A 15,173-nucleotide genomic window follows, 5' to 3' on the forward strand; every position below is an offset into this window, starting at 1 on the left:
CATGATTCGAAAGGGAATAATTTTGGCGAAAATTATGGCTTCTTTTACTCAAAAAGATCACCGAGTTAGGTCATTTAGCCGTGTGGACTGCCACGTTGGGGCGGTGTTAGGTTACTCACATTTTGCACCTGCTAGTTTGATTGGGGTGGATTTTGACCCCTCTCACTCAAATATTTGAAATTATTGTACATCACCACTGTGCTTGCTTTAAGAGAGAGTGCTGTAAAAGTCTATTCTTTGAAACCAATAATATTTTAGTGAAAGGTCAAAATACAGATATAGATCAAATTCAGTAATTTTAAAAGAGGTTAAGTAAAAAAAGGGAAATCAAATTTTTAATGACAGAAATTCACCATTATTCAAATTCTTTTTCGAAACATTACATCTGTTTATTTTTACTATGAAAACATTGCAACTACAAAAGAAAAGAAAATAAAAGAAGAATTAAATCTGTTTCGTAGAGAAATATTAAAAAACACAGTTAAAATTGGAAGGACAAAAGGGAGGAAAAATAATCAAATAATACAAAATCAATATTAATTTGATAATAAATTAACGATGCAAATCCAACCACTGGTCTAGTAATTTTTTGAGCCTAAACCACATGACCTTTAAAAGCTTAAGCTCAAGTTACTAGTAGTGATGGACTTGGATTGTTATATAGGTCTTAACAATCACATTCATATTTTATGTGGGATGTGGGGTATCATAATCCTACCCACTCAAATCCTTGATGTTTTCACCAAGGCCATACATCACATCCACGAGACTAAGATCTTACTAGAGCAATGTGAAAACCCATATCGGACTGGCCCAGGCTCTGATACCATACCTACTAGTGGTAAGGGATTTGTTGTTTATAGTGATGCTTCCAAAAAGGGACTTGGGTGTGTTCTTATGCAGGATGATAGGATGATCGCTTATACTTCTAGGTAGTTAAAACCTTATGAGGAGAATTATCTTACTCATGATTTAGAGTTTACTGTAGTGGTTTTCGTAATAAAGTTTTAGAAACATTATTTGTATGGTGTGTCTTGTGACGTCTTTACAAATCATAAAAATTTGAAGTATCTTTTCATGTAGAAAAAGTTGAATATGCGACAAAGAAGATAGTTAGAATTGTTGAAGGATTATGACTTGACCATCAATGATCACCCAGGTAAGGCGAATAGAGTTGCTGATGCTCTAAGTAGAAAGACGTCTTGGAACATGGCTGCAATGATTACTTCCTAAAAACAAATTTTGGAGGACTTGCGAAAGATAGATATTAGTGTACGTATGTAGGGTTCTTAAGCATTATTGGCTAACATACAAGTACAATCAACTTTAATTCACGGGATTAAGACAGCCAAGGTAGATGATCTTTGATTTCAGCACATTAAACTTGGGATTGAATCTGGTTTGAAACCAGACTTTAGGATTCATGACGATGGCCCTTTAAAGTTTAATGATAGAATTTGTGTTCCTGATGATGCAGAATTGAAAAGAGAAATTTTGGAGGAAGTTCATTATAATAATTATAGAATCCATCCTGGTGGTACCAAGATGTATAAAGATTTGAAGAACACTTTTTGGTGGAACAATATGAAGAGAGAGATTACACAGTTTATAGCCAAATGTCTAACATGTCAGCAAATTAAGGCTAAACATCAGAGGCCAGCAGGGTTATTGCAGCCCTTCCCCATTCCAGAATGGAAATGGGAACAAATTACTATGAATTTTATATCTGGTTTGCCAAGAACCCTAAAAGGTAATGATGGCATCTGGGTGATTATTTATAGATTAACAAAGTCTGCTCACTTCTTGGTTATTCGTATAGGAATGTCATTAGAAAAGTTAGCGAAATTATATGTGGAGCAGATTGTGAGATTGCATGGGGTGCTAGTGTCCATTATATCTGATCAAGATTCTCGATTTGTGGCAAAATTTTGGAAGAGTTTGCATAAAGCTTTGGGTACCAGACTTAATTTTAGTGCAGCTTTTCATCCCCAAACAGATGGTCAGTCTGAGAGAATTAATCAAATTCTTAAGGACATGTTGAGAGCTTGTGTCATCGATTTTGGAGGTTCTTGGGATCAACACTTGTCATGGACGAAATTTGCTTATAATAATAGCTATCAATTTAGTATACAAATGGCTCCATTCAAAGCTTTGTATGGTAGGAAGTGCAGGTCACATCTTTGTTAGGATGATGTGGGTGAAAACAGTTATTGGGTCCAAATCTTATTCAACAAGCAGTTGAGAAGGTTCAGTTAATCAGAAAACATCTTCGTACGACTCAAAGTAGACGGAAGAGTTACGCAGACAATAGAAGAAGGAAGTTAGAATTTAAGGTTGGAAATCATGTCTTCTTGCTAGTTTCACCTACTAAAGGAGTAATGCGATTTGGGATTTGAGGAAACCTTAGTACTAGTTATGTGGGTCCGTTTGAGATTTTGGAAAGGGACGGTGATGTGGCTTATAGATTGGCACTTCCACTTGCACTATCAGGATTGCATAACGTGTTTCATGTTTCTTTGTTGAGAAAATATGTTCCAAATCCTAATCATGTGGTAGAGTTAGCTCCTTTGAGACTTAGAGAAGATTTGTCCTATGATGAGCGTCCTATACGTATTGTGGATAGAAAGGAGCAAGTTCTAAGAAGGTGGACTATTTCATATGTTAAAGTCTAATGGAGTAATCATATAGAACGAGAAGTGACTTGGGATTTGGAAGAAAATATCAAAGAGAAGTATCCTCACCTTGTTGAGAACCAAGGTAAGAGTTAAGAGACTAAACTTCTTTGAAGAAGCGGAGGATGTAATACTCCTCACAAAGTATATATTATAAAAACATATATATTTATTAAGCTATAGTTTTATAAAGATAAATAAATAAATATTGTTTTAGTATTTTGGGTGCCTTAATAATTAGAAAATAGAAGAAGGGGTCTTTAAGTAAATAAAGAAGTTTAATTAAAGTCAGTTTTATTTATCACATTTAAGTTAGTGGGGTTAAGGTCAGTTTTATTTATCACGTTTAAGTTAGTGGGGTTAGGTTATTTTACAATTTTTAAAAGAACGAAAACTCACGTCAGTTTATTTTATCAAACTCAAACGATAGGTAGTCAGAAGAGCTTAACACCAAGGAAGGAGAAAGATAGAGGAAAAGGAAAACTATTCAAGAGATTGTTGATTAAGGTATGTTTAGGGTTGTATTTTCATAGTTTGGGCACAAAAGTCCTAAATTATTTATATTTTTTAAAAATTTTATTTAATCCTGATACTTTTTCAATGACTCTCTAGTGGCATGATGGGTACCAATGGAAAGGTCTTAAAAAGATCTTTCCAATGGTTTTTGTAACATCTCGTTTGGTCTTGCGGTTAGGAAGATACAAATTTTTGAAGTTAATTGGAACCTGATTTTCAACAGTTTTGACAACCTAATTTTGAGTCATCGGAACTCAATATTATGATAACATTTTTGGTCGTTTCTTTGAAAGCTTTTGTAGTATGAAATGAGATGTTTAATTTGGCGTCAATGGCTTGGTTAGGGCCTTCCTATGTTAAGAGAATTAAAGCCTTAAATTAGGCTAGTTGATATTAGAAACCCATAAATCTGAATATTTCTATGATGATTTCGAGATTTTTTGGCTTTCGAAAACTTAGGAATTTTGTATTCTTTTTATTCGAAACAAATTTTGGTGTTGTAGTATGATATGAATACTTCATATTGGTGGTTATTTTATCACTAGAAATAATTCGGGTTAAAAGTTACAAGAGCTCAAAGTAGGTCCAATGGCTATCTAGATTCTAAAAATTTCAAAAAATAAAAAATTCTTTTTTTATTTTTTTTAAAATTCGATTTTAGTTAATATGTGATAAATTTTGCTGTAAACTTCATAAATATTAAATGTGTGATTTCTAATATATTTTTATGTTTACAAGTATATATATTTATATTTTGTAAACTTATTTCTTAAGTTAGTAAATTTTATAAAAATATCAAAAATTAAGGAAAAATTACAAACATGATTTTTATATGAAATTAATATCATATTTCTATCAAAAATTAAAATCTTTACTAATTTTATGATTTAAGTTAATTCTCAACTTTATTTGAAATTCTTTTAATTCAAAATATATATAATACTAAAATATTATCTTATTAATTAAAAAAAATATTGCCAAATTTCAATAGAGGTCGCTACACACCCTAAATGCTTAGGATGGTCAACGAAAAGTCACCTTGCAGGATCTGTTTACAAATTTAGTTATGATTTTTGTATGTGTTTCTTGAAATATTATGCTACTAGGAAAATTTTCTGATTTGTTGCTTGAAAGTGAAATTGACAAAATCATGTAAGTGATTGATATTCCTTCGGTGTTTTCACACTCTAAAAATTTGCCTCAATGTGAATTTGTACATAATATATGATATTTTGTCCTATGATTTATTAAAATCAAATTGAGCATACATAATGTATATGTATATGAGTTTTATATGTTGGATTTAGACTGTAGCTTATGCAAAGCGTGATTTCTTATTTTAAAATTTGTATATGATTTTGTATAATGTATGTATATATGTTTTCGTGAATATAAACATAAATATTTAGTTTGAAACAAATATACTTTTGAGGCGTATGAGATATGCTTGATAAAGTTGATATACTATTTTATGAAATTTGAGTAATCTAAAAATATATGTTTCTATTTTATCTCATAGTATGGCTATGCTCTAACTCTGCCAATGGGGGTTAAATGTTAGCCATGTCGACATGTATTCTGTTATTAGAGATCGATTTCCCATCCACAGCACTGGTTACAAAATAGTAGTTTTTGTGATATCTGTTCAGTACAGCTAATGGTTACTTTTGATATACTTCTGACCCATGCCACCGAGGTTAATTGTGGTTTTATTTCTGACCTATACCACAGGGGTTAAGTGTTGTCATAGCATGTTACAGAAAACCACTAAAATTTAAATATTTATGAATATGTTTGTTCTGTTATCTAAATGTAGAAATTTTGAAGTATATGGTTCTGAATAAGATTACCCAATATTTTGTTTTGATATTTATATTCATGACATTTTGGCCTAAATGTTTTAAGCATGCTTAATCCAGCTGAAGAGGTATTAGTTATTTGTTGAGTAGTTGAACTCACTAATTCCTTCAAAATTTTTATTGTGATACCCCACATCCCACATCAGATATGAATATAATTGTTAAAACCTATATAACAATTCAAGTTTATCATTATTAGTAACTTGAGTTTAAACTTTTGAGGATCATGTGATTTATGTCCAAAAAGTTACTGGACCAATGATTGGACTTGGGTCGTTACAAATGGTATTAGAGCCTATGTCAGTCCGATATGAGCTTTCACATTACTCTGGTAAAACCTTGGTCCCATGGATGTGATGTGTGACCTTGATGAGGACATCAAGGATTTGAGTGGGTAAGATTGTGATAACTCACACCCCACATCAGATATGAATATGTTTGTTAAGACTTGTATAACAATATAAGTCCATCACTACTAGCAACTTGAGTTCAAGCGTTTGAGGATCACATGGTTTAAGCCCAAAAAACTACTAAGTTAGTAGTTGGACTTAGATCGTTACAAATATAATTGCAAGAATATTAAAAATATCAAGAAATACATAACATGTGCAAAAAGGAAAACTGTTAACAAAGTTGAGAATCTTATACTGCCCTTTATAGCTTATGGAATAAAACACTCAAATTTATAAATTCGAATGAAAGTAATTCATGGAAAGCAGTAATAATGGGTATTACTATAAATTACTTGATGTTATATTCATAATTGATTAGATATTTTATTTTGATTACTGAATTATGAATAAGATAGTGTTCTTGTATCAACTCATAATGATAATCACTCATTAAGAATAAATCCTCCACATAGGACGCTTTCCTCTTTTGCAAAGACTTTGGCTTTTATATTCTTATATTAGATCATGACACTGGTGGAGTCTTGGCCTAGTGATAACTCCATCGCTTTCAATGGGAAGGAAATCAAGAGAACCAACCATGTAATTGGTTATTATTTTAGTGATAATAATTTAAAGCTTGAGTCAGCTAATGTTATCCTAATATTCTTCCTTATTAAGGTTTAAATCCAAAGTTTCAGTAGCTTTTATCTCGATAAATTTCATCATATATATTTAAAAAAATATATTTCGTAGTCGGACATTATCTATTTTTTTCATGAAAATTAATGTTACGAGCTTGCAATTTCAAAAAATACTTATATGGGTATGTGTAGCCAAACTTGTTATTGTGTAATTCTAATTATTTGTGTAAGATCGAGAAAATCACCAATTTTACCCATAAAAGACAATTTTGACCATTACAAGTATTTTTATAATTGGTTTTGTTATTATTATTATTATCATTGTCATTGTCATCACTGAAATTGTTCTTACTGGGTTGTTCACTTTAGTTTATTGTTCTCATAGAGTAAGAAAAAAAATGATATAATTATAACAATTTCTACTAGTACACTACTTGGTAACAACAAACTGCTAATTAAGTATGTTCATTGAGAATGAATAAAATGGCGAAGAAAAAATAAAAATAAAAATAAAACACTAATGACTAATTCTAAATTATTGTAAAATGTCAGCTGTGGACTAGCAATTTGCCAACAAAGCATGCATGCGTATCATGCAAATACAAATTGTTCAGTCAATGGAGACTTTTGTTTGTTTTGAATGAAATGCGTCCTATAAATTGGTAAAGAACATTGTATATAATTCGGAGCAAACTATGATTAATTGGATCTGGCCGATGATGATCTTTCTTGTTTAATATCTTCCTGATACCAACGATTTACTTTATTTACTTGTTTTATGCCAGGTTTATCTGTATATATATTATTACGGATGTTGAAATACTTTTCGATTAACGAAAACAGAGATTTGATTCATTATATTTTAAATTGTTATTGTTAATATTTCTTTATCATAAATATTAATAAAATTTATTCAATTTATAATTAAAAATTCTGATTGCATTGAAAGATTTTTACTAAAGATATTTTTTTATTATAAATTAATATATAGTAAAATTTATCTAATTTAAAAAATAAAATTTTAATTGTATATAAATCTTTTTCTTAATTTTAATAAGATTAAATAATTTATAAATTACTATTATAAAAATTTCTAATTATTTATACTTCAAATTTTACACTTTTGATACATTTGTATTTATATATAATTTTATTTAAAAAACAAATAAAAAATAAATATTTCATGTACGATATACCTATCAAATAAATAAAATAGAATTTCACTTGCAATACTAACAAGTCTTAAAATTTCATTTATGGCTTTCCCCTTAATTATTCAAAACGAATTAGAATTTCAGGTTGAATGTTTTGAGATAAGGTAGGATTGCTTTTGTAGGATACAACAATAGTACTTCTCTCATCATACAAAATCCATAATTTTTAAAAAGAGGAAAGGAAAGCACATCCTTTTCAATAACTCATGTGTTTTAAATCTTCATGTTCGAATTTTAGTATAAAATAAATGTAGAGATTATCTATAGCACTCAACATTGTTCTTGAGTAGAATATGTCATGTTCATGTTGGAATTTTCTCCATGAAACTATGGGGAAAAACACAATTTATGAATTTTTTTTTTTTTTTAAATTGAGGCAGGATAGAAAAGGGATTGGCCTGGGCTTGAGCCATTTGAGGGCTGTTTTAATAGTCTTCCAAAGTCTCAATCACCTCACCCGCTTCATATCAGCTCTGAAAGATTGGCACCTTTATTTTGGGCCCCTTGAAGTAAGCCCTTAGAAAGGTAAAAAGCAAGAATTTTACATAAAGTTTCCCAACCACAAGCACAAGGTTAACCCCACGGGATGGGAACATGAAAAACGTGAGCGGAAGCTTTGTGCCCCATCAACCAACCTATGAGAGGGCCTTAGTGAAGGGTAACTATCCAAGAACACACATCAAGCATGTGGGTACTGTACCCTATATTGATTATGCTTTAAGGGCAACCCAAAACCCCCTTTGATCCCTTCCACGTAAAGCACTTACTTATTTTGGGAAAATATCATTCCGCTTATCCTCTCTATACATAGCAAATTCATGATTCTGTCTCCTTCTTCATTTAGAGATATTTGACCCCTAAATTTCAATCAGCCAACTAAAATAACTTCTCTAACGGTCATTTGTCCCTAAAAACATCCCATGCAAGTCCATTTCGTTCCAACTCCACCATTGGTCCCATTTCCACAAGTCTTAATCCTTGTACTTCGGCTTTAAATGGCTGGTCTGCCACTGCTATCCGGACCACACATAAGACAAGGAAAAGCATAATCTAGAGGATGGACCAGCAGGCCAAACACTCCAAACCAGCAGATATACTAGGTTCTTCAGTTTCTTTTTTCTGGCTATAATGTTATTTGTTTTATGAACTTTGATTAAGCTTTGCTGATTGCATCATTTGTTGGGTTCTTGCAGATTTATCTGTTCTGCCATCTGCTGATGACTCCAGGGTGACCATGCAATTTTGCATCTTCTTATTCTTGTTTTACTCAAGTAAATGCTCGTTTAATTTAGAGGTTAATTGTTGTGCTAAGTTATAGTATTGCGGTGGTGCAGATTGATTTTAGTCATGAAAACCATTTAAGGTCTCAAATCCGGAAGCAGGAAAACAAAGGAGCAGTTAAGTCTGAAGAGGAATGGAAGATTCGAGGTGAGCTTGAAAGTGACATTGAAAGAGATTTGGAGGAAGAGATTAAAGACGGGATATACCATCTGGCACTCAGATTGCACCGGCTTTACCAGCACAGAAAGGAAAGGAATGCTAAGGACACATCAGAATCATGTGATACCAAGGAGAAAACATTTTCTGAGGTGAATATAAGTATAAAAATGGAGGGTGGTACCAAAATTGAGATAAAAGAGACAAAGAAAGAATCTCCTGATCATCAAAAGGGTCTGCCTCTGCCACTCCGGAGTTCTAGATCAAACAATGTGCAAGGCATGCTTGGCTCTAATGGTAAGAAGTTTGATTGGGCTAAGAGTCTGAGAGCAGGGGCAAGCCCTGCTATTATTAATAGGAAAATTGGAAGATCAGATCAAGCTAAGGTACCAAGCAATGACAGGGGGTTTTGCATGAACCATAACCTTGAAAATACGAGGAATCTGGTCAGTGCCTCAGGGCAGAGAAAAGGAAATATTGGTCTCGATAACAAGGTTCTTGAGCTGGGATGGAAATGGTAATTAAGATTGATTTTGGCATGATGCAATTAATTAAAACATGGTTTGAGTTTGTTGATTTGTTCAAGTGTGTGAGCATAATATCCAACAATCCAATAAACGGGGTATATAGTTTTCCAAGGATGGTTGTAAAATGTTTGTCTATGATTATAATTGGCATCTGCTCTTGTTTCCTACATCGATTGTACAAGACTTCATAAACATGGTTTCCTCAATAGTTGGTTTTTTGAAATTAAATTAAATTAATTTTTGATTTTAGTCTAATTATATTAAATTGGCTGTAACATGGAATTCCCAATTGATTGTCAGTTGGAGTGTGGCTATAAACAAATTAAATGAGGTCTCATAATAATAATTGTCACCAAGATTTTCTCTGCCACTCAGCAGTTGATATACAAGCAATATCCAGCCATATTTCCCTCTAGTAAGCTTATTTTGAAAAGTATTCTGATCGTCTAATTACTGCCTTGAATGTGCAAAATTGTGTGTATATTCGGCTCGTAATCCCCCTCCAAAGAAGCCACAGAGGAGCTCCGGGCCATGATTTCAAGAAAAAGGCAGCAAAAGTTTAAGCCCGGATAGTAAAAAGGCTTTAGGAGTTGTGTCCAAAGCTGGTCAGGGAACTCATATTTTACGAGATTCAAGTTAACTTCAATTTCATTAATAAGGAGGTCTTAACATTCTAATGCACAAAATAACCTCACTTATAATGATAAAATACAATGGAACAATAAATAGTTAGTTTTGTTATAAAATAAATCTAAAAAAAAACTATAAAAGAAAGTATTTAGAGGGAGTAAGAAGATTTTATTCAAGTATATATTTACAAATGAAGTGAAAGGGTCTATTTATAAAACTTGTTTGGCCTAACTTTTTTCTAGCTTAAAAGCTATTATGAAGCTCTTATGAAAAATAATAACTTTTGAAATTAAGTTAAAATTGTTTGGTAAATTTTTTTTTATAAGTTATAATTTTGGTTAAAATTATCATAAATGATATTTTTTTTCAGAGGGTAATATTGTAATTATATTTAACAGATGAGGATATTTTTGAAATAAAAATAAAAATTCTCTTACGTTTTTAAAAGAAGAGAAAAAAACTCTCCTCATAAGAGCTTTTCCATAAACTCTTTTTTTTTAAATTTTATTCTTTAAAAAAAATTACTTTTCTTTTAAGAGCTTTTCAAAATTTATGTTTGGCATGACTTTTACTTTTAAGAGGTAGATAAGTTAAAAAAAAGTCAAACCAAACAAGCACATAAGTTAATAACCCCTTATCTAGATTGAATTTATAAGATAAAGATAACATTTAGGGATTAGATGGATTAAATCTTAATCCAATCTAATTTATATCAAATCTAGATATAGATAATATAAATGGATATTCACAAAAATATTCATAACACTCCCCATTGAATATCCATTGTATTAAGAATATGCCTCATTAAAACCTTATTAGGAAAAAACCTCATGAAAAAAAAATCTTAGTGAAAGAAAAGAGTACATAATCTTTTCAAGAATAGGCTTTTGAAATACTACATCATTAAAAACTTTATTAAGAAAAACCCAGTGGAAAAAATCTTGTTGAAGGAAAAGAGTACAGTGCGTATTTTACTCTCTCTTATAATTGCATTATAGAGATCTTTGAAATGATGCATTCTAATTTTTCAAATGTTGTAGTAAGAAGGGCTTTAGTGAACAAATCTTCTATATTGTCACTTAGCTGAATTTGTTGAACACTTATTTCACCATTTTCTTGGAGATCATAAGTGAAGAAGAATTTTAGCGAACTTTGTGTTTTGTTCAATCGCCTTTAAAATATCCTTCCCTTAACTGTGTTATGTAAGCAGTATTATCCTTATATAACGTTGTTGGAATTTTCTTCTTGGTTGACAAGCCACACGTTTCTTGAATATATTGAGTTACAAATCTTAACCAAACACATTAACGATTTGCTCATGAGTTGCTAAAATTTTTGCATGGCTAGAAGAAGTAGCAACTATAGTTTACTTTATAAAATGCCATGAAATAACCATACCTTCATATGTGAACAAATAACCTGTATGAGATCGAGCTTTGTGTGGATCAGATAAATATCCTGTATCTACATAACTAATTAAATTTTATTTTGATGCATTTGAATATTATAGGCCCATATCCATTGTTTCTTGGAGATATCGAAATATATATTTCATTTTATTCCAATGTCTTTGAGTTGCAGAAGAACTATATTTTGCTAAAAAATTCACAGCAATTGATATATCAAGTCATGTATTGCTAGTAAGATACATTAGTGCTCAAATTTCAATAAAATACCGTACTTTAAGACCAAGGAGTTCTTTATTATCCTCACAAGGTCAGAAAACGATTTTTTTTCACATCTAATGACCTTGCAAACATTGGTGAACTCAATAGATATGCTTTCTCCATATAAAATCATTTTAGTATTTTTGTGATATAATTTGATTGATGGACAAAAATTCTATTTGTCAAGTGTTTAATCTAAAGACTCGAACAAAACTTTATTTTTTCAAAGGTCTTTCATATCAAATTCTCTCTTTAAGTAATCTACGGCTTTTGATAACTTTTCAGGAGTTCCAATAATGTTCAAGTTATCAACATAAATAACAATTATAATAAATTCATATCTAAACCCTTTTATAAAATACATAAGTATATAGGATTATTTCTATAGCCTTTTTTCAACAAATATGCATTAAGGCGATTATACCACATGTGTCTGGATTACTTTAATCCATACAAAGATTTATTTAATTTGATCGAATAAATTTATCAGGAATTCAAATTTTGTGATTTAGGCAACTTAAATTCCTCAAGGATTTTTATATAGATATCAATATCAAATAAGCCATATAAATAGGCTGTAGCTACATTCATTAGATGCATTTTAATTTTCTTATTTATTGCTAGACTAGTTAATATAGAATTGTAATTATATCCACTATAGAGAATATCTCTTCATCATCAATATTAGATCTTTAGAGAAAACCTTGCGCGACAAGCCGTGCTTTATATCTCATAATTTTATTTTTCTCATTTCATATTTGCACAAATACTCATTTATATCTCATTAGTTTTACATCATTTGATGTATGGACTACAGATTCAAAAACTTCACGTTTTGCAATTTAATTTCACTTTGATTACGTCTTTCCATATTGGCTAATCATTTATATGTCTACATTCTTCAATAAATATAAGTTTAAAATCCTCGTTTTTTTTTTCATAATATTGAGCTCTATATTATATACAAAATATCATTGATGTTTGTTTACCGGTTCCATCATGACATAATTGATTGAGATATATTTATTTTCAATGAATTCAGGTACCTGAATTTCTTTTAGAATGTTTATCAATTATGTCAGGGGTCTCTTTTAGATTTTTTACTTCCTCTTTCTGACCATCTTAAATATTTGTTCTTTTTCTTTTTTGAGAATTTTATCTTTGGAATCGATTGGTTTTAATGCTTTTGGCGTGCCTTGTCCTATAAGGACATTAATGTTAATAAGAGCACTTGCAGCTGGTATATAAGATTTAGTTATACTCTTTAAGTCAGTAAATACGTCTAGCAATTGATTTACTATATTTTGTAAAATAATTATCTTTTGAACTTCAAGTTCATATTGCTTTTTGCTATGATCAAAACTAAATAATGATAATTTATTATAAGAACTTTTCTTTTTTAGATGCTTCTTTTTTCTCCCCCTAATGTTAGAAAAAATATTTCATCAATATGACAATTGATAAACTTTGTCATGAATAAATATCCTATTGATAATTCTAAATATTTAATTACAAATGGAGATTTATCTCTAACATATATTCCTGACCTCCTTTGAGGACTCATCTTTGTGCGTTGTGGTAGAGTAATTGAAACATATACCTCACATCCAAAAATTTTTAAATGAGAAATATTTGGTTCCTGACCATAAACCAATTGTATAAAGAGAATTTATAATAACTCATTTGACCTGATGCACACAAATGCTGCTCCATCCAAAATGGCATGCCCCCAAGAAGATATTGGGAGTTTAAATTTTATAAGCTTGCAATTAGTTGGAAGTGTTTAATAAATAATTCTGTTAAACCATTTTGTGTATAAATATAAGCAGCAGACTGCTCAATAGTTAGTCCAACTAATATGCAATATTAAAGGCTTGAGATGTAAATTCACTAGCACTATCAAGACAAATAATCTTGATTACATAATCAGGAAAATGTGCTTGCAAATGTCAAATTGTAAGCTGATAATAAGCACACATGTGACCATCTAGTCGATGCATCGATTAAAATCGTAAAATATCTAAATGGTTCATATGGTGGATGTTCGAATCCACATAAAACCTTGAATATTATTCAAATACGTAGGGAATTCAATCCCAACTTTAGCTAGTGATAGCCTTATAATTTATTTACCTTCAGAGCAAGCAGCACATAAAATGTATTAGATTAAAAAATCTTCTGATTTTTCAATGAATGATCATATAAATTTTCAATCATTTTTTTTTTGCATCATTATTGATCCGAGATGGTCCAACCGGCTATGCCAAACATTAAAATTATTAGTAAACTTCTGATTTACTATGGGTTTCAATTATTGTAATATTTATATTGTTTAATTCTAAGAACAGAGCGAGTAATTTTTTTTCAACATACATTTTCTACTTGAGATAATAGATGTAATATAAAGGTATTAAGTATCTCTTTCATTTATTGTCTCAATATGATATCTATTCAAATAAATATTTTTAAAACTTAATAAACTTCTTTGAGACTTAATAGAAAATAATACATCTTCTATTACTTTATTCCTTAAGCTAGTAAAATATTAGCTTTTCTAGAGCCTTCAATTAATCTTAGACTACCAGATATTGAATTGACATTGGCTTTTTTTTTTGTTGTCAAGTAGAAAAAATATTTCTTGTCTTTACATATATTTACAATATCTACTAGACATATATTTACATAATAAATCTTATATCCATCAATATGAATATCCATAAATATATAGAATAAGAAACTTACAAGTTAACATAATAGAATATTAAATATAGAATTAAAACACATAATAAGAACACATCATTTAAACATATTAAAGCATCTTCATAATATAGTTATACTAAATATATCAATTACTATTAAATTCATTCTCAGATATTTCTATTATCAATTGAATGATCAATTCCTTTTGCAGGATAAGAAAATCAATAATAGATATTTTCATTACCAATCATGTAATCAATTCCTCTTTCAGAGTGGACAAATATCTTAATGTGCTATATCAACTTAGCCATGATTAAAATTATCACAAGATGTTTTAATTTTCAGTGATGCTTGATAAAATTTAAGACGTACAACAAATACGTGACCAATGATCTTTTATGCCATATCAATAACAATACGTTTTCTATATTCTTTTTATTATTTTCATTATTTATCCCCTTTTGATGGGTTACAAGTATTCATCCACTTCTTGATGGGATATTGTCGTAACGTGCGGGTCCGGGAACCCGACCGCTAGACGTGAATGTGAAAACTCACTAAAAAATTAAACTAGGAGTCGCCACCAATCTTTTTTTTTTACTAGGTGCGATTGGCCACCTATTGACTCGATTCTAATTGATGAAAACTTAAATTAATTTTAAGCCCACCGAAAAGAACCTTAAACCGGTCTACAATTTTCTGGATCTAGGTTCGGGAGTACGGTTACGCCCGGGGAAGGATTAGCACCCCTCGGACGCCCGTTCCATGAACGGTACCATTTTTAGATTATCCTATTGGGCTTTAATTTTTAATTTCACTAGATTTCCTTAATTATTATTTTTATTTTATCTCCTATTTAACCTAAAATGGAATGCAAATGAGTGGCGAGATGAAATGCATGGCGTGAGATAAAAATGC

General features: G+C 30.5%; 1 protein-coding gene across 1 annotated transcript; it reads left to right on the forward strand.

Moving 5' to 3' along the window:
• On the forward strand, positions 8,318 to 9,425 carry LOC18611482. Its single transcript, XM_018121192.1, has 3 exons — positions 8,318 to 8,394; positions 8,488 to 8,522; positions 8,629 to 9,425. Exons 1-3 carry the CDS (start codon positions 8,352 to 8,354, stop codon positions 9,250 to 9,252), a joined length of 702 nt encoding a protein of 233 aa, XP_017976681.1. The 5' UTR covers positions 8,318 to 8,351; the 3' UTR covers positions 9,253 to 9,425.

The sequence above is a fragment of the Theobroma cacao genome, chromosome 1 (genome assembly GCF_000208745.1).
Source record: "Theobroma cacao cultivar B97-61/B2 chromosome 1, Criollo_cocoa_genome_V2, whole genome shotgun sequence".
Classification (NCBI taxonomy): Eukaryota; Viridiplantae; Streptophyta; class Magnoliopsida; order Malvales; family Malvaceae; genus Theobroma; species Theobroma cacao.